General features: G+C 54.9%; 7 protein-coding genes across 7 annotated transcripts; 3 read left to right on the forward strand and 4 right to left on the reverse strand.

Moving 5' to 3' along the window:
* Nucleotides 1–869: 869 nt before the first annotated feature.
* Nucleotides 870–2,786, reverse strand: POSPLADRAFT_1159709 (hypothetical protein; the record flags this gene model as incomplete). Its single annotated transcript, XM_024487443.1, has 8 exons — nucleotides 870–1,000; nucleotides 1,062–1,326; nucleotides 1,379–1,483; nucleotides 1,536–1,592; nucleotides 1,650–1,964; nucleotides 2,025–2,275; nucleotides 2,329–2,511; nucleotides 2,567–2,786. 8 exons carry the CDS (start codon nucleotides 2,784–2,786, stop codon nucleotides 870–872), a joined length of 1,527 nt encoding a protein of 508 aa, XP_024333491.1.
* A 902-nt stretch (nucleotides 2,787–3,688) lies between these two features.
* Nucleotides 3,689–5,231, forward strand: POSPLADRAFT_1071895 (hypothetical protein). The gene is made up of 5 exons (XM_024482469.1): nucleotides 3,689–4,133; nucleotides 4,203–4,527; nucleotides 4,581–4,856; nucleotides 4,916–4,983; nucleotides 5,041–5,231. The coding sequence occupies exons 1-5, from the start codon at nucleotides 3,702–3,704 to the stop codon at nucleotides 5,164–5,166; spliced, it is 1,227 nt and encodes a 408-aa protein (XP_024333492.1). The 5' UTR covers nucleotides 3,689–3,701; the 3' UTR covers nucleotides 5,167–5,231.
* On the reverse strand, nucleotides 5,223–6,129 carry POSPLADRAFT_1037394 (hypothetical protein; the record flags this gene model as incomplete). The annotated part of the gene is made up of 3 exons (XM_024477219.1): nucleotides 5,223–5,344; nucleotides 5,397–5,827; nucleotides 5,912–6,129. 3 exons carry the CDS (start codon nucleotides 6,127–6,129, stop codon nucleotides 5,223–5,225), a joined length of 771 nt encoding a protein of 256 aa, XP_024333493.1.
* Nucleotides 6,130–9,973: 3,844 nt separating this feature from the next.
* Nucleotides 9,974–11,730, reverse strand: POSPLADRAFT_1159314 (hypothetical protein; the record flags this gene model as incomplete). Its single annotated transcript, XM_024487416.1, has 3 exons — nucleotides 9,974–10,648; nucleotides 10,793–11,395; nucleotides 11,521–11,730. 3 exons carry the CDS (start codon nucleotides 11,728–11,730, stop codon nucleotides 9,974–9,976), a joined length of 1,488 nt encoding a protein of 495 aa, XP_024333494.1.
* Nucleotides 11,731–12,549: 819 nt separating this feature from the next.
* Nucleotides 12,550–13,921, reverse strand: POSPLADRAFT_1159712 (hypothetical protein; the record flags this gene model as incomplete). Its single annotated transcript, XM_024487445.1, has 4 exons — nucleotides 12,550–13,084; nucleotides 13,169–13,348; nucleotides 13,415–13,627; nucleotides 13,680–13,921. Coding segments are annotated over 4 exons (1,170 nt in total), but the record flags the coding sequence as incomplete, so codon positions are not given.
* Nucleotides 13,922–15,063: 1,142 nt separating this feature from the next.
* POSPLADRAFT_1050597 (hypothetical protein) lies at nucleotides 15,064–16,866 on the forward strand (the record flags this gene model as incomplete). The annotated part of the gene is made up of 7 exons (XM_024480021.1): nucleotides 15,064–15,076; nucleotides 15,150–15,548; nucleotides 15,598–15,852; nucleotides 15,932–16,133; nucleotides 16,200–16,448; nucleotides 16,505–16,653; nucleotides 16,724–16,866. The coding sequence occupies 7 exons, from the start codon at nucleotides 15,064–15,066 to the stop codon at nucleotides 16,864–16,866; spliced, it is 1,410 nt and encodes a 469-aa protein (XP_024333496.1).
* A 523-nt stretch (nucleotides 16,867–17,389) lies between these two features.
* POSPLADRAFT_1062521 (hypothetical protein) lies at nucleotides 17,390–18,541 on the forward strand (the record flags this gene model as incomplete). Its single annotated transcript, XM_024481524.1, has 6 exons — nucleotides 17,390–17,483; nucleotides 17,541–17,756; nucleotides 17,818–18,033; nucleotides 18,098–18,269; nucleotides 18,328–18,373; nucleotides 18,425–18,541. 6 exons carry the CDS (start codon nucleotides 17,390–17,392, stop codon nucleotides 18,539–18,541), a joined length of 861 nt encoding a protein of 286 aa, XP_024333497.1.
* Nucleotides 18,542–19,158: the final 617 nt, after the last annotated feature.

Consider the following 19,158-nt stretch of genomic DNA (forward strand, 5'->3'; position numbering starts at 1 on the left):
TCTTCTCAACCCAGTTTTGGCGTAGAGTGGACGCGATCCTCACAAAGCACAGCTGCGCAGAACAGCTGCGCTCGTTCACTTTGAAGGCGTATCCGATACCTTCACATCGCTTGACCAAAGGAGGCGGGCTGGGGCAGTACATGAGCAGGACATCTGCAATGGGTGTTACGGTCCTCCTCGACAATTCCACACGTCCAACTATACCTCCTCGAAAGGTCTCAGATTGGCCAGAATTTTGGGACGTGGAGATTCGATCCGAAGCTGAATTTTGCGGTAACACCACTGTGAGGAGGTTGTACTGACCGCAAAGTTCGCATGTCCGTGTCTATATAAAGATCATCATTGCTGTATTTCCATTCAGGCACATTCTCCTATACCGCGAACCCGTTTGGCTGTGCGACCATCTCAGCGGTAAAACGCACCCGCGTCTGCTCACAGGCGACAACAGGCGCTGGCATCTGTGTGGACCATGTAATCGTTACCGATATGCCAACGGTCGACATACTATATTGGCCGTTGGTGTATTGGTGGTAGCTGGGCGACGTATAGGTAGTATAACCTACCATGTATCTAGTTCGGATACCAGTGTTCCTGATTGAGACTTTCCTTCCTTCCTCATGCATAAAGGTCGATTCTTATGTATGCTATGCCTTACATTTGTAGGGCGTGCCTTCCAATATTTCACCAGCCCTTCCGTCGATGGCGGCGTCAACTGAAATGGGCGCATGTTACGGCGAGGCGACCAGCAAGCACGCGTTGCAGAGACAATGCAGCACACCTTCAATATCGTTGTTACGGCCACCACGATAGACCACATACGTCATGAGCCAAGAACGTCACGTTGACATCCACCATACACCCAAATTGCCTTAAACGACGTATGGGTATGCATTTTTGATCTCAGGTACGTGTGCGAGCCCTGCACACCCGCCGGCCTGTATGCATAGCGCCAGATCAGTGGCGACGTCCAGGCCTTCGTAATACGCCCCGTGCAGGAAGCCTATGTCGAAGTCGCGTCAGCTCCCACCGCCTGCCTCAAGACTTGACACCTGGACACGCACCGAAGTACTTGATACTCGTCGCCTCACCCGCAAACCACAGCCGCTGCTCGACGGTCGCGCGCAGGTTCTCGTGGTGCCCGCTGAAGAACGACGGCGGCCAGTTCGAGTAGGACCCGCGGAAGAGCGGGTTGGTATGCCATCGAGGGAAGTAGAACGCGGTCGGCTCAGGGATTGTCGTGTCGGGGTACATCGCGCGGAGCACCTCCAGCACCTCCGCTTGCACGTCTTCGTCGGAGAGCGCCTCAATGCGCACGGAGTACTCACCCTGGTGGCCATACGTCGTCAGCCAGCCACAGGGGGAGAAGAGGCAAGCAAACCGTGACGGTGACGAAAACCACGCCAGAGCCCGGGAAGAAGTCGGTGAGATTCATGTTCTGCCAAACAGGGTATCTTCCTCTAGTGGTATCTGCGTAGAGACCCATCTAGGTGGACTTTATTGAGGTAGATTTCTGGATAATCTCGATGAAAGCCGACCTGCGTATCGAACCAGAAGTCATCTGGGAACTGTAGGAAGATTTTGGTATACGTCGCCTACGAAGGGCAGTCAGCACACATCTCATCTCAGCATGCATCAGTACGTGCCATGACCATACTCTGAATCGCTTCCTGCTTCCAATCCGGTAACGAAGGTTCGAACACAACGTCATCGTTCTGCAGTACGCCCAGGCTGAACGTGCATAACGCATAGGCTGCCACCAGCAGAGTCCCGTCCTTCAGAGTGACATTCACACCCTCGCTGGAGTATGTGATGTTGGTGACCGTCGCGTTGAGCATAAGCTGCTCTGGCTGAAGAAACTCGGCCGCCTCTGCTTGGATGAAGTACTTGAATCCGCGCTGATCAATCGACATTTCGTTTGCATCGCCGAAGCCGCCCTGGTCCGGGTCGTATGTGAAATTGTTCCCCTGTGCAGGAGACCACGTCAGATACCACTTATCGCGGGGATGGGTCTGAAGCTAGCGAACCCATGAACTGGCGATCCACGACGACTCCAGCGGCGTCTGCGCGTACTCCCAATCAAACTGATAGTACTCGCACGCCTTGTCCGCAGGCGTCATCGGCTTCGAGCCGATCAGCGAGTAGCCCGAGCGTGCGGTCAGGTCCACCAGCTGCTGCTCCACGCGCGCCCCCGCAACCACAGTCAATTCATCATACACGTCGCCCGATTCGTTGAATATGTCAGTGTAATTTGAGAATCCGGTCTCATCGTATGTCGCTGCGCATCGCGATTAGACCCCGAAGCCTGGAATAGGGTGGAGGAAGACGTACTCATGCTCCCGTACCAGTCGTTATATACGGTTTTCACGCCGTGTTTTTGTACGAGTGCCCAGATGGGATTCTCAGGCCCATCCCCTGTTTGAGTCCCTTGTACCCAGTTCGGACCACGCTCCACTACCCACTGGTTGCCTGGAACGCCGATGGTCTCGGTCTGTAGGCGACCGCCAAGCTCGCCTATAAAACATGGAATGTGCATTGTGGATCTTGACTCACGAACGCGTGCACGCACCTCGGGCCTCCACGATGACAAAGTTTGTGATGCCTTGCTCGTACAGCGTACGGGCTGCAATCACGCCTGCTACGCCGCCTCCAAGAATGAGGACTGTGGGGTGAGCGACCACCTCGCCGTCCTCAGGTAGGCTTCGTTTGACCGATCGTGCATACGCAGACTGTATGTTCACGAGCAGTAGGGTGAGTAGGCACCAGAGCAATGGGCTCAGCACAGACATCCTGAGGGCCTCTAGAGGAACACCCGCAAATTACCAGGGTGGGAGGGGCCGTTGGACGGGAGAGCGCCCTGCAACCCGACATTTCTCATGAGCTTTATAGTATGCGCAGGCACAGCGATAACAAGAATATGCAGGTAACGGCATCAGACGGGGTCCATATGAATTTCAGAGAACATGCGAGCATGATTGACAACTGGTAGGCGACCAGAGGGAGATATCGAACTGCCGACGACGTCTGTCCCTGAATCTTCCTTCCGCGACAGCAGATTTCCAGCTGTGGGACATGTAGCTGGACATATGACGTGAATTGGAAAGGAGGAGGCGTGAATATTCTGATCCGACGAGAGTAGAGTCTTGTTCAAGCCAGTGTTTTGCTGGCCTTGGCAACGTCGACAGATATCAGGGCGCGCACGCCAGCACGGGGTTCATATCCGTTAATTCCTGAAGCTGAAGTCCTAGAAGGCATATATATAGTTCACAGGTGTCGCCTTTTGTGACCAGGAATTGGTTGGTCAAATAAATCAAAGTCGAAGGACCAAGGTGAGTTCCGCGGCTAGCGCTCCCGTGCCACGACGTTTATCGTCAGAGATCGAACGACTGGCTGCATTTCGTTTCGTGCGTCTTTGTAGGTTCTATTCGCCACCACCCATATCTGATCCTATATATCTTTTTTGTAATCTGGTTTAAACTCCATACGGCGTAGGTACATGTAGAGTGAAACCGAGCCAGCAGAGGCTCCTAAGGGTGGGCTCCACGCCCGCGTCCGGATCTGCACAGTGAAATGCAAGTCACACGGCGTCCTGGCCCTACAGGTTTCGGGCAGATTAAGAGCCCCTCGCCGACGGCGCAGTCCTATCTACCCTACTATGCAGGCACAAGGATGCTCGTCTAATCGCCGCTTGAACCCGCACCGCGATGGAGCTGCAGCAGGACCTCAGCGAGCTGTTCAAGGTCGTCCACAGATACCCCGCCATCGACAACCACGCGCATGCGTTCCTCAAAGTCGAGAACCGCGATGCAATGCCCTTCGAAGGTCTAATCTCCGAGGCGAGCGGCCCAGCGCTCACGGAGGACGCAATCCATACCCTCGCGTGCTACAAGGCGACGGTGCAGCTCGCGAAGCTCTTCGGGTTGCCTGCTGGCGCGACGTGGGAGGACGTCAAGCGGGCACGCTCGGCAGCGGACTATAATATGCTGTGCCGGATGTGTATGGCGCCGACGCGGATCCAATGCATCCTCATCGACGACGGGCTGGGTGTGCGGGACATGGTGTACGACTACAAGTGGCACGACAGGTACACGGCAAGCCCCACCAAGCGGGTCGTCCGAGTGGAGATCCTTGCGGAGGTGCGTATGGACAATCCATTTCAAGGGCTGCTATATGACGCTGACCGCCGTGTCTGACATTCACCGCAGGACATCCTCAGGGACCTGATCAACGCGCAGCTTTCAGCCGGCGACATGCGGGTGCCGCTGATGCGCGAGACCTTTATCGCCAGCTTCACCGCGGCGCTCGCGACGAGCGCACAGGACCCCGAGGTAGCCGGCTTCAAGTCCGTCGTGTGCTACCGCACGGGGCTCGACGTGTCGCTGACACAGGAGACGTCGGATATGGATGTCTCGCTGGTCACGCTCGCGCTGCGCTACGAGAGCCTGAAGAAGCTCCGGCTCGAGAGCAAGGCGCTGAACGACTTTGTGGTGGTGACGACGTTGCGCATCGCGGCGCAGTACGGCAAACCAGGTGCGTGCCCTGTCCCTTTGAGTGACGGAAGATTAAACGCCGTCGGGTCGCAGTGCAATTCCACACCGGCCTGGGCGACAACGACATCACACTTGTCAAGTCGTCGCCGGCGGTCATGCAGCCCGTGATCAAGGCACACCCGAACGCGAAGATCGTGCTCCTGCACTCGAGCTACCCGTACACACAGGAGGCAGGGTACCTCACGGCCGTGTACCGGAACGTGTACCTCGACTTTGGCGAGATCTTCCCGTTCCTGAGTGCCGACGGGCAGCGCGACGTCGTGAAGCAGGTGTTCGAGCTCTGCCCGACGAACAAGATCATGTGGTCGAGTGCGTGTGTGATCGTTGTGCCAGTGCCGGACCAGTTGACTGACATTCGGTACACGCAGCCGACGGGCACTTCTGGCCCGAGTCGTATTACCTGGGAACAATACAGGCTCGCGAAGCTGTCTACAATGTCAGTTGTATCCTGCGCACTACCGGTGTTCACTGATCGAGAACTAGGTCCTGTCAGGTGCTGGAGGGCTCCCTTCGTCGCGGGGAGATGAGCCTCACACAAGCAATCAACATCGCGAAGGGCGCCTTCTTCGAGAATGCGAACCGCATTTACAATTTGGGCCTGGTCCCACAGGGTATATGAATAGAATAAGGGATGTTGTAATCGTAGAAGCGAACCGTCAATTGTATACGACTGTGTCAGGCTTCTTCCTCGTCCTCCTCGTCCACGACTTGCAGGCCCAGTTCCTGCGCTGCCCGGATCGCTTCGCGCGCTTTGTCGCGGGCGAACTGGATAAGAGACTGCAAGATGTCCCGCTGACCTGCAGCGCGCTGTCAACGTGGTGCGAACCAGCACTATGGTCCACTCCGTACCTTCCAAGTAATGCTCGAGCATATGCGTGACCTCAGGGCGCAGCGCGCCCTCCGGTGGTCCCTTCGGCAGGCGGTCGTACAGATTCTGCGCCATCTCCTCGAGCGCGTCCGCCGCGCAGAGCTCGTCCTCGACCGTGCGTTCGTCCTCCTCATCGGGGTCGCATACGGCGGCCAGCACCGCCTCCCACACGGGCTCTGCGCCGAGCGCACCGCGGCCGACCTCCCACCCGGCCACGGCGTTATTGTGTTGTGCGTGCTGCGCTGCAGACGCCCCGCCGAGCTTGAGGACGATGGTGTCGTCCGGGTTGTGCGGGAGCGCGAAGCCGTACCCGAGGATGAGCTCGGCGTTCGGCTTCGGGCCGTAGTTGTTGAAGAGCTCTGCGCCGGCGGGGTGTGCGTTGTGCAGCACGAGCGAGATGCTCGACGGGGCGCTGGCAATGGGATGGGTGGGTGAGTGGTGAGCGTGACGCGGCGGCGCTGGCCAAAGGGGCATGGGAGAGAGAGTGGGGGCTTACTTTGGGGCGGTGGAGACAGCCCAAGAGACGGGCTGCCCGCGTGCATGGTTGAGCGCGTCGACGCCCGGGAGGAGCACGGGGTGCGAGTCCGGCGACGGCGCGAGGGAGGGCGTGGGCGACAGCAGCGTTGAGGGGAATGCGCGGGAGGAGAGGTACGTTGACGCGGTCAGGTAGCGCTCCCTGCACTTCTGTGTCTTAGACTCCCAGGCGGAGGCCATGTAGTAGCGATGATTGCTCACCAAGTGAAAGCATCGCCCCAAGTAGGGTTGGCCTGTGCGACGATGGTTTGGCAGGCTTGCCACTCCGTGCGCCAGGCGTCCCGTCTGGAGATGGTGGCGCCGTAGAGATTGGTGCCCTGGAAGGCCGCCAATTCGGTGGGGGAGAAATGGAGCGGTGTGAGGAGCGTGTCGGGGGAAGGGAGGGTGGCAAGGTACAAACGATGTGCGAGAAGGGGGGACGAACTAGGTTATGCGGGATTCATTCATGGATAACGCGCTGTATGAGGCGATTTTGCGCACGTTTGTGGTTCAACCACCCAATGCATACATACGTAGGTGCACATAAGGTGCCTCTCTGACCAGCCCCCAAGCGAAATATTTTGAGCGGAGGCCGCAAAGAGACTTTCTAGTGCTTTGGAGGAGACGTCCGGAGAGATGGCCAGGGTGAAAGGAATGGATACAACTGTTGTGTCTGGCGGCAGATCATTGCTAGTGATTATGGAGTAGCCTGATGGTTCTGGATTTTACTCAAGCATCAGCGCGTCCGAGAAACACTCGCGACAAATGGACGTGCCGGCTTTGAAGAAGGCATCGGGATGGAACTCGCCGCCATTTTCCGTTACCCATCGTCTGAATGCAACTACGTTTTCCGGCTGGTGCTGCATGACCGACGCAAACAGAGTAGGTTCCCCTGAATGAACTGAAACTCGGCGGTGTCGCGCAAGTTGAGAAAGACCTCTTCCGTGATCGATCGATCGCCGACGAGCAATCACTTCATTCCAGCTACAGCAAAACCAATATTGATAGACCTCCCCTCGCAAAGTATACACATCGGCAAAGTGGGGCAGAAGCTCACTGCAGGAGTCGGCAGTGGTGCAGACACGTCGACGGGCGGCCGATGGGCTACTGAGCGTGAAGTAGACGCTTGCTGTAATCCCCGAGTCGTCCTCTCGCCGTCATTGTTAGGATGGGCGATATCTCCCTCAGAAAAAAATCGGTGTATAATACATGGCCGACTCCATGAATAATGGTCAGATTAAGGAAGATACTGCCATATCGCAGAGTTCATCGCTGTCTACCTTGGTTTGCAGAAATAGACCTCGACAAACAGACGTACATCGAGACATTGGCGTGGATTACGACTATATATGGCTGCCGTGAACAACACTGACATCTCTGAGGGATGAGGGCACGTCACCCCTGAGGTTCCGAGCGCCGCTCCGCTCCATGCCGCCTATCTGTACTTTTTGCGAGGGAGGTCTATCAATATTGGTTTTGCTGTAATTCCTAGTCTTCATGAAACCTGACCCGGTTTGCAGGACGAGCCCCTTACGGCACTTTCCGGATCACGTGAAGCGTGTTTCGCAGTGCAATCGCGCCTCTCATAGAGCGTGTCGCGATACTGTACAGAGTTAAATTGAGGGTCCATCATGCTGGTAGAGTGCGCTATGTGTTCTGTTTGTTTACGGTAACATTTCTGTTCAATTTCGAGTATGTTATTCCACTAGAGGCCCTAAATCTGCCTCAAACTGCTTGTCTAATGAGATTGGGCTGCAGGAGAGAAGAAATTCTTGCTGAAAGTCTACTAAAATCAAGGATAGTGCATAATAATAATTTAAGTGCACAATTTGATAGCACAGGATGCAAAATATAGGTCGAAGTCGACACTGAAGGCAGCAAGCTGCAGCCGCGTTTCCTTTTTGGGACGTAAGGCGATGATCCAGTGAAGCGGGCGCGCTTTCCGGCAGACCATACTGTGCCTCCCCGGGTAGTCGGCAGACCCCCCAAGTCGGCAGTCACGTAAAAGTAACACATCCATCACGATCCATCACGCGTGATCTTTCAAGGTCCGCTTAGCCAACGCTTGAGGATTCTATGGGCAGGTAGCTCGAAGCATACAATGAGATCGCTGACGTGATCGGAAAATGAAATTCCGACACAAGCTGTTACAACCGAGGCGTACACCAGCGTGACAACGGCTTGAGCTGGTCCTCAGGAAGGGACTCCAGAACTACTGCACCATTCGCTTTCGTTCAAGCTGGAATTGAAAGCAGGCATACGAAAACCTATGTCTATACAAAAGCACGAAGGCAATCGAGTACTGTGGAGGGAGATACTATGAAATTGCCGACTTGGGGGGTCTGCCGACTACCCGGGGAGGCACAGTATACTAGATATGGATCGATTGTCATCCATGTCCGTTTATGATTAGCAACGCAGACTAGGTCGACGCGCAATTCGGAATCAACGGTCGGGACTATGGTCTCGACCTGGCAAATCTGGCAAAGTATGATCACAGCCACAATTTACCAAAGTAGTGCTTTTTTCCAGGGCCCGCTTAAACCCGCCCGAAGTCCGCTTACGCATACTTTGAGTTCAACAGGTCTAACAATATGGAATCAGCTGCCACGCAGAGATCTGGTTTCGGAGTCGCTGGGCGCGCAAAGAGAACCTACTAGCCCTCCCATCCATCGCAAGGCTGCGCAAGCCCGGATCGGACGCACTCGGGTGCATATGCCGTCAGTTCTATTCCAGGGTACATGGATTAGAGCAGTGTAATGAGTACAGCAGTCGGATGAAGCCCCTCCTACCCCACGAAGACGGCGAGAAGGAGCCTGCTACACAATGCAGATCGACAGCGTTCGTTTCTTTAAGTAGGCATAGAGCAGGCCATACAGGGTAGGAAGATTAGTAACATAGACATAGACCAAGATATAAGGATTGGTAACATGAGACAAAGATATCTCAAATACAGTAAATGTTGGTCGCAACATAAAGCACCGTGCCGCTGTTGATGTACAATGTCCTCATGTCGTCGCCTTTGGACTACGCGGGTGAGTCCTCCGCAACTCCCAGCCCCAGGAGACGTTTGGATGCGTTCCGTGACCTGAGAGTGGTGTCAGCACCCAATCATGGTCATTGACTGCTGGAGAGAAACATACATATTTGTCCATGGTGATATGCCCTGTATGTTTTTCATGAACTTCTCGACGGCGTCGTAGCCGGCCCCGTCGCGGGGATAATTAATACAAATCGACTGCAAGATACCGACTACGCCTTCTGTTTTTAAGTCTGAATCGAGGTCGAAGAGATTGCTGCACGCCTGGATAATGTCGCGGATAAGTGCCCATATCTCTTTTGACACCGCAAGTCTCTCGGTGCTAAGCGATTTAATGTGATTGTAAACGATAGCTAGCGCGTCTTTGATCGTTTCTTCATCGAAGATCTGAGAAAAGTCGGATGGCGCGAGATCGGTGGACAGGCGCAATGCATAGCAGACGATCTGTAGGAACGGTGTTGACTCCAACTTCGCCTCTGCATGAGGAAGATATGCGAATAGTGCTTCCACCACTGTGGCATGTATGGTGAGTGGTGCTTATTGAACTGCACGTGAGAATTTGAGACGTACATCTGGCACTGGCTCGGAACTTAGGTAGGAAGCGTAAAATTATGTTCGTGAGTTCGGCTTGAACACGTGGAGCGACGTTTGTCTCTGAAGACACATGTATAAGCCAATATGCAGTCGCTTCGGTCGTCGTGGGCATTGTCTCAAGACATTCACAGATGATGGCCAGGACGCGTATCTTGTATGAATCATCCACGGAGATGGTGTACATGCCCCTGCAGAGCTCGCTTGTAGCCGTGCAAATACGAAGAACCTAATTGGCAGATCAGCGTGTGGAACACATCTCTAACGGAAGAGCGAACCTCGTTTTTTCCGTTATGGGACATCTTTTTGACGGCAGTTTTGAAGATACTCGGATCCTCGTGCATTTTGTTGATCCATTCTTGTCCGACGAATTCTCGGAAGCATGCTGAGCAATTGGAAAAGTAAGTTCACCATTCACCTACTATATAACCTGCGCTTACGGCCTGCACCTATGGCAAGATCACACATACGTATCTTACCGATGTCTTGTTCGTTGATCCAGGAGAGCCACTGAAGGCTGTGATTCCGAATTCGAGCTTCTGCATGGCTACAAACGTCCTTGGCGGATTGCGAATCTGGCATCGCACGTATCAAGTATAACAGATGCTGTACTATCTGCCCTTGCTCGCGGTTGTCTTGACGGAGAACGTCGTGTCTATATAGCATGTCAAGGCATAGTTGACCCATCGCAATGATCGCTGTGGAGTCTTGTTCGCTTGAAAACCACTTTAGGGTCTGACTACCGTTTGTGTGAGACTCAACATCGTGCGCTCTGTGCTGTAGAATGCGTAAAAGGACCGGCTGCGAGGCCTTAAGTTTGTTCTGTTCTAGGCAGGGTCGTACAACCGATGTTAGGAACGATTCGTCCATGACAACGGAGTCCGCTTCGGCGAGCATGAGGAGCTTCACGCTGTCATCTTCCTCCGCGGTTTTTGTGCGCACTGCATAGTCTTCAAACTGTCTCCAGTTGGCGACCTTGGCAGCTGCCACATACCATTGCAGTCGGGAAGGCAGAGTCGTTGCGAAGCGATAGTACCGCAAGAAGTACGATGTCACGCACATGACTGCTGCTAGAGATATAGATAATAGCTTTGAAGGTCTCTATCATGTAGCCGATTTGTCAGCGCTCATACGCATGCGTTATTCCTGAGAAATACTCACCTTTCGAACGCGTTTAATCAGCCGTACCATACGCCGAGGCCATTGCACAGGGCGGATAGAGATGATTAGGACCCAGATTCGGAGGATCCACCAGGCTTGCGGTGATTTGAAGGGGCAGTCAGGAGATACTGATGGAATGAGAGCGGTAACTATTGGAACTGCCACGATGACAGCCACCATCACCATAATGACGTAGGCTGCTACCTTGTTTGCCGTCCATAGCAGCTGCACCAGTCCGATCAGGAAGAGGGACAGTGCCAACTGCAGCATGATAGGGAGTAGGTTAATAATCACTGGAACGCGCCACCTCATGAGACCGCGGCGGAGGAAGGACCACATGCGAACACTTTGACGCGTCAGCTCAGTATCCTGCCTCGGGAACGTATATAGCCATTGATTGACTGAAATCGCAGTCGACGCAACACCCAGAGTGAGAATGAGGGCGGAGATCCAGAGAATATTGACCGTTCCAGCAACCGCGGCCTTTGTCGGGTCTATGGGAGAAGATAGGTCAATGGTCCTTCGTATGTCGATGGCATCAGCATAGCCTTGACTGTCCACTGTAAGGAGGAATCTGGCAGATGCAGCAACGATGATATCGAGTTGGGGGTTGGGTTGGATGGAGGTGTAATATGGGGCTACAAAGACTGTGAGAGCGGCGGAGATGAGGCCTGCCTGCATTCCGTCCGAGAAAAAGCTCGTGAGCAGTCACTCTCAGTGCATGGCAAAAGGGAGAGATCAACCCATGGCATAGATGTCTTCTCTGCCCCGGTAAGACCCACATAGTTGGGATTACTTACAATCAAAATCCAATTATTAATTTGTTCTTGCCAACTTCTGATGACTGATTCCTCATAGTCCCATGCTTGCTTTGCACACTTTGCCCAGGGACTGTCTATTGACTGTTTTGCTTGCAATGCTTCTCGGAGGCTTCTGATTATCTCTGCATCTACACTTCCATCGATGTCGGACTTTGGCTGGGCTTCTGAAGTCGGCGCACCGCACGGCATCTCAGGGGCCGGCATGGATGAGTCAGCTCGGTCGGTTTCTATTCCTTCAGTGGCACACTTGACACTACCGAGGCTTTCTATCTCGGTCCGGCCCGTCTATTCACTCCTCATATTTTAGCACTAGGATGTGAAATACTGAACCAGGACCTCTCGTACCAGATGATTGTCGCTGCTCTCAAACGAAGTCAGCGATGATGACCTTGTGTGAGCGCGCGACATATTTGCATCCGCGTCCGTCTCAGCTTGAAGCGTATCGCCCGAGTCAGACTGAACCATTCTCTCCATCAACTATGTCGTATGTAAGTTAAGGTATAATTACCTGGAAATGCACACTAGGCCTAGGTGAGTTTGGTGGGCGTCGTGACTTCGTCTTGATTGCTGAAGGGTAAAGCATATGAGGTGATTGCGGTTCGATCTAATGCCAGTCCTGTCAGCTGTGCAACAGACATTTTACAATATCCACTTACTGCAGCAGCCTCATCATGCTCTTCGAGTGAGCGAGACACCACCTGCACGTCGTCCATGCCTTAATTCTTGCAACTATCGTGAGCTAAGTTCAAATATTTCGCTGCTGAGTCACGGAAGACGAGGAGGAGAAGAAATCGTTGTACGGAAGACGTGTGTGTAGAGGATGATAAGAATCCGGGGAGCAGAGATCTATTATATCACCCCTAGACAGCATTCCTAAAAACAGTGCTGTCAGCATGGCAGAAAAGAACCACATTCTGATCCGTGTGAAAAGGGATTAATGGCTATATCCAATAGAATATGAGTATGCAGTCAGCTTCCATGCTGATCTTGAAGCGCGCTTGCAGTGGTTCATATGCGGTGATTAGGAAGAAGCCAAATATGCTTGACATGAGACAGTTTCATGCGGACCACATTCACAGACATGTTGGCATCGCTGTTCCAACGGACCCAATGAAGAGCTTCACGCTGAACCAGGGTGGCACTGTCAGTGAGCGCGCCCTCCGGTGGCCCCTTCGGCAGGCGCTCGTACAGATTCTGCGCCATCTCCTCGAGCGCGTCCGCTGCGCAGAGCTCGTCCTCGACCGTACGGTCTTCATCCTCTGTGTCAGACTCGCACACGGCGGCCAGCACCGCCTCCCACACGGGCTCTGCGCCGCGCGCATCCCGGCCGACCTCCCACCCGACCACGGCGCTGTTTTGTGGTGCGTGCTGCGCGGCAGGCGCCCCGCCGAGCTTGAGGACGATGGTGTCGTCCGGGTTGTGCGGGAGCGCGAAGCCGTACCCGAGGATGAGCTCGGCGTTCGGCTTGGGGCCGTAGTTGTTGAAGAGCTCCGCGCCGGCAGGGTGCGCGTTGTGCAGCACGAGCGAGATGCTCGACGGGGCGCTGGCAATGGGATGGGTGGGTGAGTGGTGAGCGTGACGCGGCGGCGCTGGCCAAAGGGGCATGGGAGAGAGAGTGGGGGCTTACTTTGGGGCGGTGGAGACAGCCCAAGAGACGGGCTGCCCGCGTGCATGGTTGAGCGCGTCGACGCCCGGGAGGAGCACGGGGTGCGAGTCCGGCGACGGCGCGAGGGAAGGCGTGGGCGACAGCAGCGTTGAGGGGAACGCGCGGGAGGAGAGGTACGTCGACGCAGTCAGGTAGCGGTCCCTGCGCTTCGGCGTGTCAGGCACCGTGCGCGGCAGTCGCAGAAAGATGATAGAGGCTACTGCTTACCAGGTGAATGTGTCGGCCCAATCAGGGTTCGTCTGCGCGATGGCGCTCTGACAGGCCTGCCATTCGGCGCGCCAGGCGTCTCGTCGGGCGAGGGTGGCGCCGTAGAGGTTGGTGCCCTGGAATGCGGCGAGCTCCACGGGGATGAAGTGGAGGGGCGTGAGGAGCTTATCAGGCGAAGGGAGGGTCGCAAGGTATGGGTGATGCGCGAGTACACTGGGGGAGCTGGGATATACGTAAAGTCATCAGGTGTTGAGCGGGCAAGGACGCTGGTTGTCCGCACGTATTCCGCTCGACGACCCAATGCATGCAGATGTACGAGCAAATGAGCTGTCTCTCCGACCAGCCGTCGAGTGCGAGCTTCGCGGCGGAGGCTTCGAAGAGGGTTTCTAGTGCAGCTCGGGAGACGGTGGGAGTGATGGCCAGGGAGAAGGGGATGGAGACGACGGCCGTGTCTGATGGTAAATCGCTGCTTGCAATGACAGAGTAGCCCGATGGTTCTGCAGGTTGTTCTGCATCTCAGATGAAAAGAGATGAGCTCTGGACTCACCAGGCCTGAAGGATACCTGTGGGTGAAAGTGTCCATTCTGTTCTGCTATCCAACTTTTGAATGCAACAACATTCTCGGATTCTTGCTGCATAACTTGGCGTGCATACACAGGCTTCCTCTAGTCTCCCTAATGAATCAAAACTGTAATGGTGGAATCTGGGTGTTGACACCTACTAATGAAGGCCTGGGACAGTCGAATTTGAAGCTTGAAGCTGTAGGATAAGATCGATTAGTATTTGTCTTTATATATATAGGATGTGCATGTGCTTATATAACTTACAGCAGATGGCGCAGAGATCTAAATCAGTCTGCTCAAAATCGCTGATGTCACGATCCAATAGACGCTGGACGGTGGCTCCTCGATCAAAAGTGCGATCTGATCTCACTACTCGGCCTTACCCTCACTCATCATGTTCAAGAAACCATTGGCCGACGTCAAGACAACTGGTCCTCTACCTTTCCAGTCCGTAATTTCTCAGCGACTGATATGACCTACAGCACCTCTCCGAACATCCGACAGACGCAAACTCAAGCAGCGCGTCCTAGACGCCTACAAGGTGCTCCAGTCCGAGGACGGAGACGTGCTGGTGCCCGAGGGGCTGCACTGGCAAAAATTCAGCACATACGCGGATGAGCCTGGTGTGAGTGAGACCCACTTCTACTGTCTTGTGCGGGACTCAACGTCTACTTAGGTAGCCTATTTCTCACTGGAGGGCGATCCGCTTTGGTTCACGATCGGCAAAGACTCAGATGATCTCATCCCCACAGGTGAGTAGCTATTCTATGCCAACGGAAAGGGCCATATACTGGAAATGTACTGCGGACGTACTACTTTAAAGCATGAACTTTGGTCAAAAATCCTTGCGTCCGCTGCGTGCTAATCTGCTGCAGCGGCAATGTATCTGCAAAGTCCCATCATCTATGATTATATAAAAAGTATTTCCTACTAATGAAACCGCCTTTATATGACGTGTACCTCTAGTAGGTCTTGTAACTTATTTTTGCTTCCCCAGTATACACGCTTTGGAAGTGCCCAGACCTCCTGCCTTTCCTCGCTACCCCAGCACCCGTTATTCCCAAGCTCATCAATGGAGCCGACCTCATGATTCCTGGAGGTCAGTGCTCTCTAAACTACCTCACTTGGCGTCACTGTTGACACTACTGGCTATCCGCTTACCCGCAAGCAAGTCATCCAGCATACGCTCGGCCTATCTGAGACGCAGCTCGTCGCCGTCACGCAGTACCACAGCGGCGGGAAGCTCGGCTTTCCCGTCGCCGTTGGCCGCATGGCGGTGTCGGGCGAGACGCTGCAGGCTGCCGATGAGCGCGACGTGAAAGGCAAGGCGGTGTACGTGCTGCACACGTGGAAGGACGCGCTCTGGGACATGGGTGCGAGCAGGGCGGAGAGTGTTCCGGAGCCGCGGGATCCGCGATCTGACGCTGAGGATGCGCAGGATGCCAATGGCGATGGGACCAGTGTGTCTCCAAGTGACGCACAGAACGGGGCTCAGAGCCAATCCGCGGGCGATGCAACGGTATCCGCGCAGGAGACCCAGAAGAATACTGCGGCAGCGCTCACGCCCGAAGGTATGACCCCTACTGCGACGCGTATCAGCGCGCTGACGATCGGCCCCAGACACCTCCCAGCATCTCCGCACTGCCCTTCTCCAAGCTCTCTCTACGACGCTGCGCTCCTCGCCACCGTCTACGTTCCCCATGCCTGCGTCTACATTCTGGAGCGCATACGTCCTCCCCGCGCGGCCGATTGAAGCGGCAGGGGCTGACGTGAAGCAGTCCACATTCAAGTCTGTCAAGGTGTTCCTGAAGGCTGCTGCGAAGGAGGGGCTCATCAAGCTCAAGGACACGAAGGGCGGGGACGTTGTCGTCACCGGTGCGTCTCCCTACTGCTATTTTGCACATAAAGGGACCCTCAGGAGACTGGCGGTCGCTGATGCTCCGACTGTACACAGGGGTATTTCCACAGCATCCTGCCGTGGAGGAGCACCGCCCCGTGCGGACGGTGCAGGACGTGGACGCTAAGGCGCAGAAGGCCGAGGCCCGTGAGCGGCGGGAGCGCGAGGAGGAAGAGCGGCGGCGCGGCGAGCTGCATATCACGGAGCTGTGGAAGCCCATCGGGAGCACGCTCGGCTGGTTCGCCTCCACCGGGAAAGAGTAAGTGTGCCTACCGCGCATTGGAGAGCTCATATTGACGCGTACGTGCGTTTTTTCCGTCGACAGCACGTCAAATCTGTACACAATCGCGGACCTAAAGGCCGCATTCGACGCGTACGTGGCGGAGAAGAACCTCGTGAACGCGCAGGAGCGGCAGTTCGTGAACGTGGGCGAGGACGCGGCGCTCGCGCACGCCGTAGCCAGGAAGAACGAGGAAGTGGAGTTTATGCGGCGCGAGGAGGTGCTCGCGCGTTTGCGTGAGCACATGCAGAGCTGGTACGAGATACAGGTGGAGGGGAAGGACGCAGTGAGGAAGTGCGCGTTCTGCGACTGTGTTTTGATTGTTCACTCTGCTCACATCACACTTACAGGAAGGGGCAGCTCAAGCCGATCCAGGTCGCCGTGAAGATCCGCCAGGGCCGGAAGGCGTGCACGCTCGTGACGGGCTTCGAGGCGTACTTCCTCGGCGCGGAAGACCTCGCAGACGAGCTCCGGAAGCTCTGTGCGAGCGCAACGTCGGGTGAGCCCTCTGCGAATCGGCTATTACTCGTCGTGCTATGGGATCTCATGCGATGCGTCTGGACATGCAGTGTCGTCCGTTCCGGGGAAGCCGAACGAGGCCGAGGTGATGGTGCAGGGGAAGCAGATTAAGGCGGTTGCGGACTTGCTGGTGGCGAAGGGCGTACCGAAGAAGTGGATCGAGAGTGCAGACATGACGGAGAAGAAGAAGTAAGCGGACGTGGTACGGACAGGAAGAGAAGCGAACCATTGTGGTGTAAGAGTATCTGCTGTCGAATGCCAGTACCAGTGCGATAAAAGTTTCCCCCGATCGGCTTGTCAGTATCTGGATCACGCTTCAAGCGTCAAGTATAGTGTCATGTCTTCGTGCTTGTGCGACATGAATAAAGCCCAGCTGTCCGGTGAGTCATTACAAGTATTCCGCGCTCATTCATTTAGGTTGATTACGTAAGCAGCTGGAGACAACTACAGAAGAAAGTCTCGACACATCCCCAACTTCAAGTGGGTCCCGGCTCCACACCTCTCCGACTGAGCTGTGGCAACAGTACTAGTGTCTTGTTCATCAAGCTGTGTCCACTGGCTGACGTCAAGTACTCCATTCTCCTCAACCCCACCAGGACTGCGTATATAAGTGACGACGAGAATGGCGGACTCGCCAATTCTCTCTTACTGTTGCGTGTATCACCGGACACCCATACCGTCACCGTAACCCAACATTTTCCCTTCACAACCTCATCATGTCTTCGAATGAGTCCTACGTGATCATTGCCACCAACCAGAACTCACAGAGCTTCGGCTCTGGCCGCATCGATCTCAAGAACATCGGTGAAGGTGAGTTGTGGCGATTTATGTATTTTTTGGACATATACTGACGAACATCCTCTCAAGCTGAGGCGCGCAAACTTATGTCGGCCGAGCACAGGGCTCTGGGCTATCGCCCGCCCCCAGGCTCTCTCGCTGCGACGGCACAAGCAGAAGCAGCGATGCACCCTCAGGCGACCGTCGGACTGCCAGAACAGGTATTAGTTGAAGCCGCAGTAGAAGATGCAATCCGTCTTGAGGAACAGCGGACTGCTGGGATCGACCTCAATCAAGTCGGCGAAGGTAACTATTCTCCTGTCGTCATTATTTTTACAATATACAAAGTCGACTCTTTGTGCAACAGCCGAAGCTCGGAAGCTGATGTCCGAGGAGCATCGAGCACTTGGCTACCGTCCGCCTTCAGGCTCGCTGGCCGCCCAGGCACAGGGGGCCGCAGCGAAGCATCCAGATGCGACCGTTCGGACTGATCCACATGACCTTCAGCGGGCTGCGGTGGAAGATGCTGCCCAGATAGCGAAGGATAAGAAGGGTGGTGTCGATCTGAACAATATTGGCGAAGGTCAGTCAGTCGTAACTCCCCCTATCGCCGATTGGGCGACACGCTGAGGTGGTTATCTTTGCAGCCGAGGCTCGCAAACTCTTCTCAGAAGAACACAAAGCCCTTGGATACCGTCCTCCTCCTGGATCCCTCGCAGCGGAGGCACAATCGGCTGCCACTAAGCACCCAGATGGCAGTAACGGTCGTGATGCCGCTACTCTCACCAAGGCTGCGGTGGATGACGCAAGAGCCGTAGAGTGAGTAACGCCTCGTCGTGCTTCAAACAGGAGGCCATTCTGACGATCCAATTCATAGAACGCGTAGTCAAGCAGGGGAGCCTCCGGTTTCACCACTAGTCAGCGTAGGTTTCATCAGTGGCGATTAGACGCGCGTCCTGGAGTCTGAATAACAGAGTGCGCTCAACTTCCGGCCAACAAATGGTGCTCTTGCAGTGGAGGCGCAAAGCTTCGTGGACACTTACATGGGCGGACCCAATACGAAGGGGGTAGCATTGGGGATCCAGTACTAGGACTACAAGGCTACTGCTTAATGTATGGAGAGCAGCGACTCCAAACCTTTCAACGGTGGCGCAGAGCCCTAAGGAATCGTCGAGCGCAGTCGCTCCGACGATAATAGGTTTTGAGGCTCCAACATCCAAAGACACGGTGACTTGTATGGAAATGACTCTCGGAACACCTTCACGGGTATGACCCATTCAGATCTGTAGCGTAACCTGTTAAGTGTTAGCAGCGCTTCAAATAAGGCGAAGGACGTTTATCACCTTCGCAAGCCCAACTTCCACAGATTCGCTGAACGATCGGCTGACTGACAGCAGTCGATCGGCGCGAACCCTGCACTCTACGCAATCCTTCGTTGCGGCATCGACTAAGTGACGAAAGCCCTCCCCCTCAGTGATGGCCAATGCTGACGGGCGCGTGGTTAGCATCGTCACAATTTCCGACACATAATCATCCATCCAATCTGGGTCGTCGGTATTGCTGAAGCAGCAGCCACTGCAGGCGATGAGGCGCACTGGGTCAGGAATCCAGTTATGAGGAGTAGAATCCGCTTCTCTGATCACTTCGGCGCATCGTTTGTGGTATTGAAATAACTCGAGATACAGATCAACTGGGGTTGTCTCCAGCT

The sequence above is a fragment of the Postia placenta genome (genome assembly GCF_002117355.1).
Source record: "Postia placenta MAD-698-R-SB12 unplaced genomic scaffold POSPLAscaffold_22, whole genome shotgun sequence".
Taxonomy (NCBI): domain Eukaryota; kingdom Fungi; phylum Basidiomycota; class Agaricomycetes; order Polyporales; family Adustoporiaceae; genus Rhodonia; species Rhodonia placenta.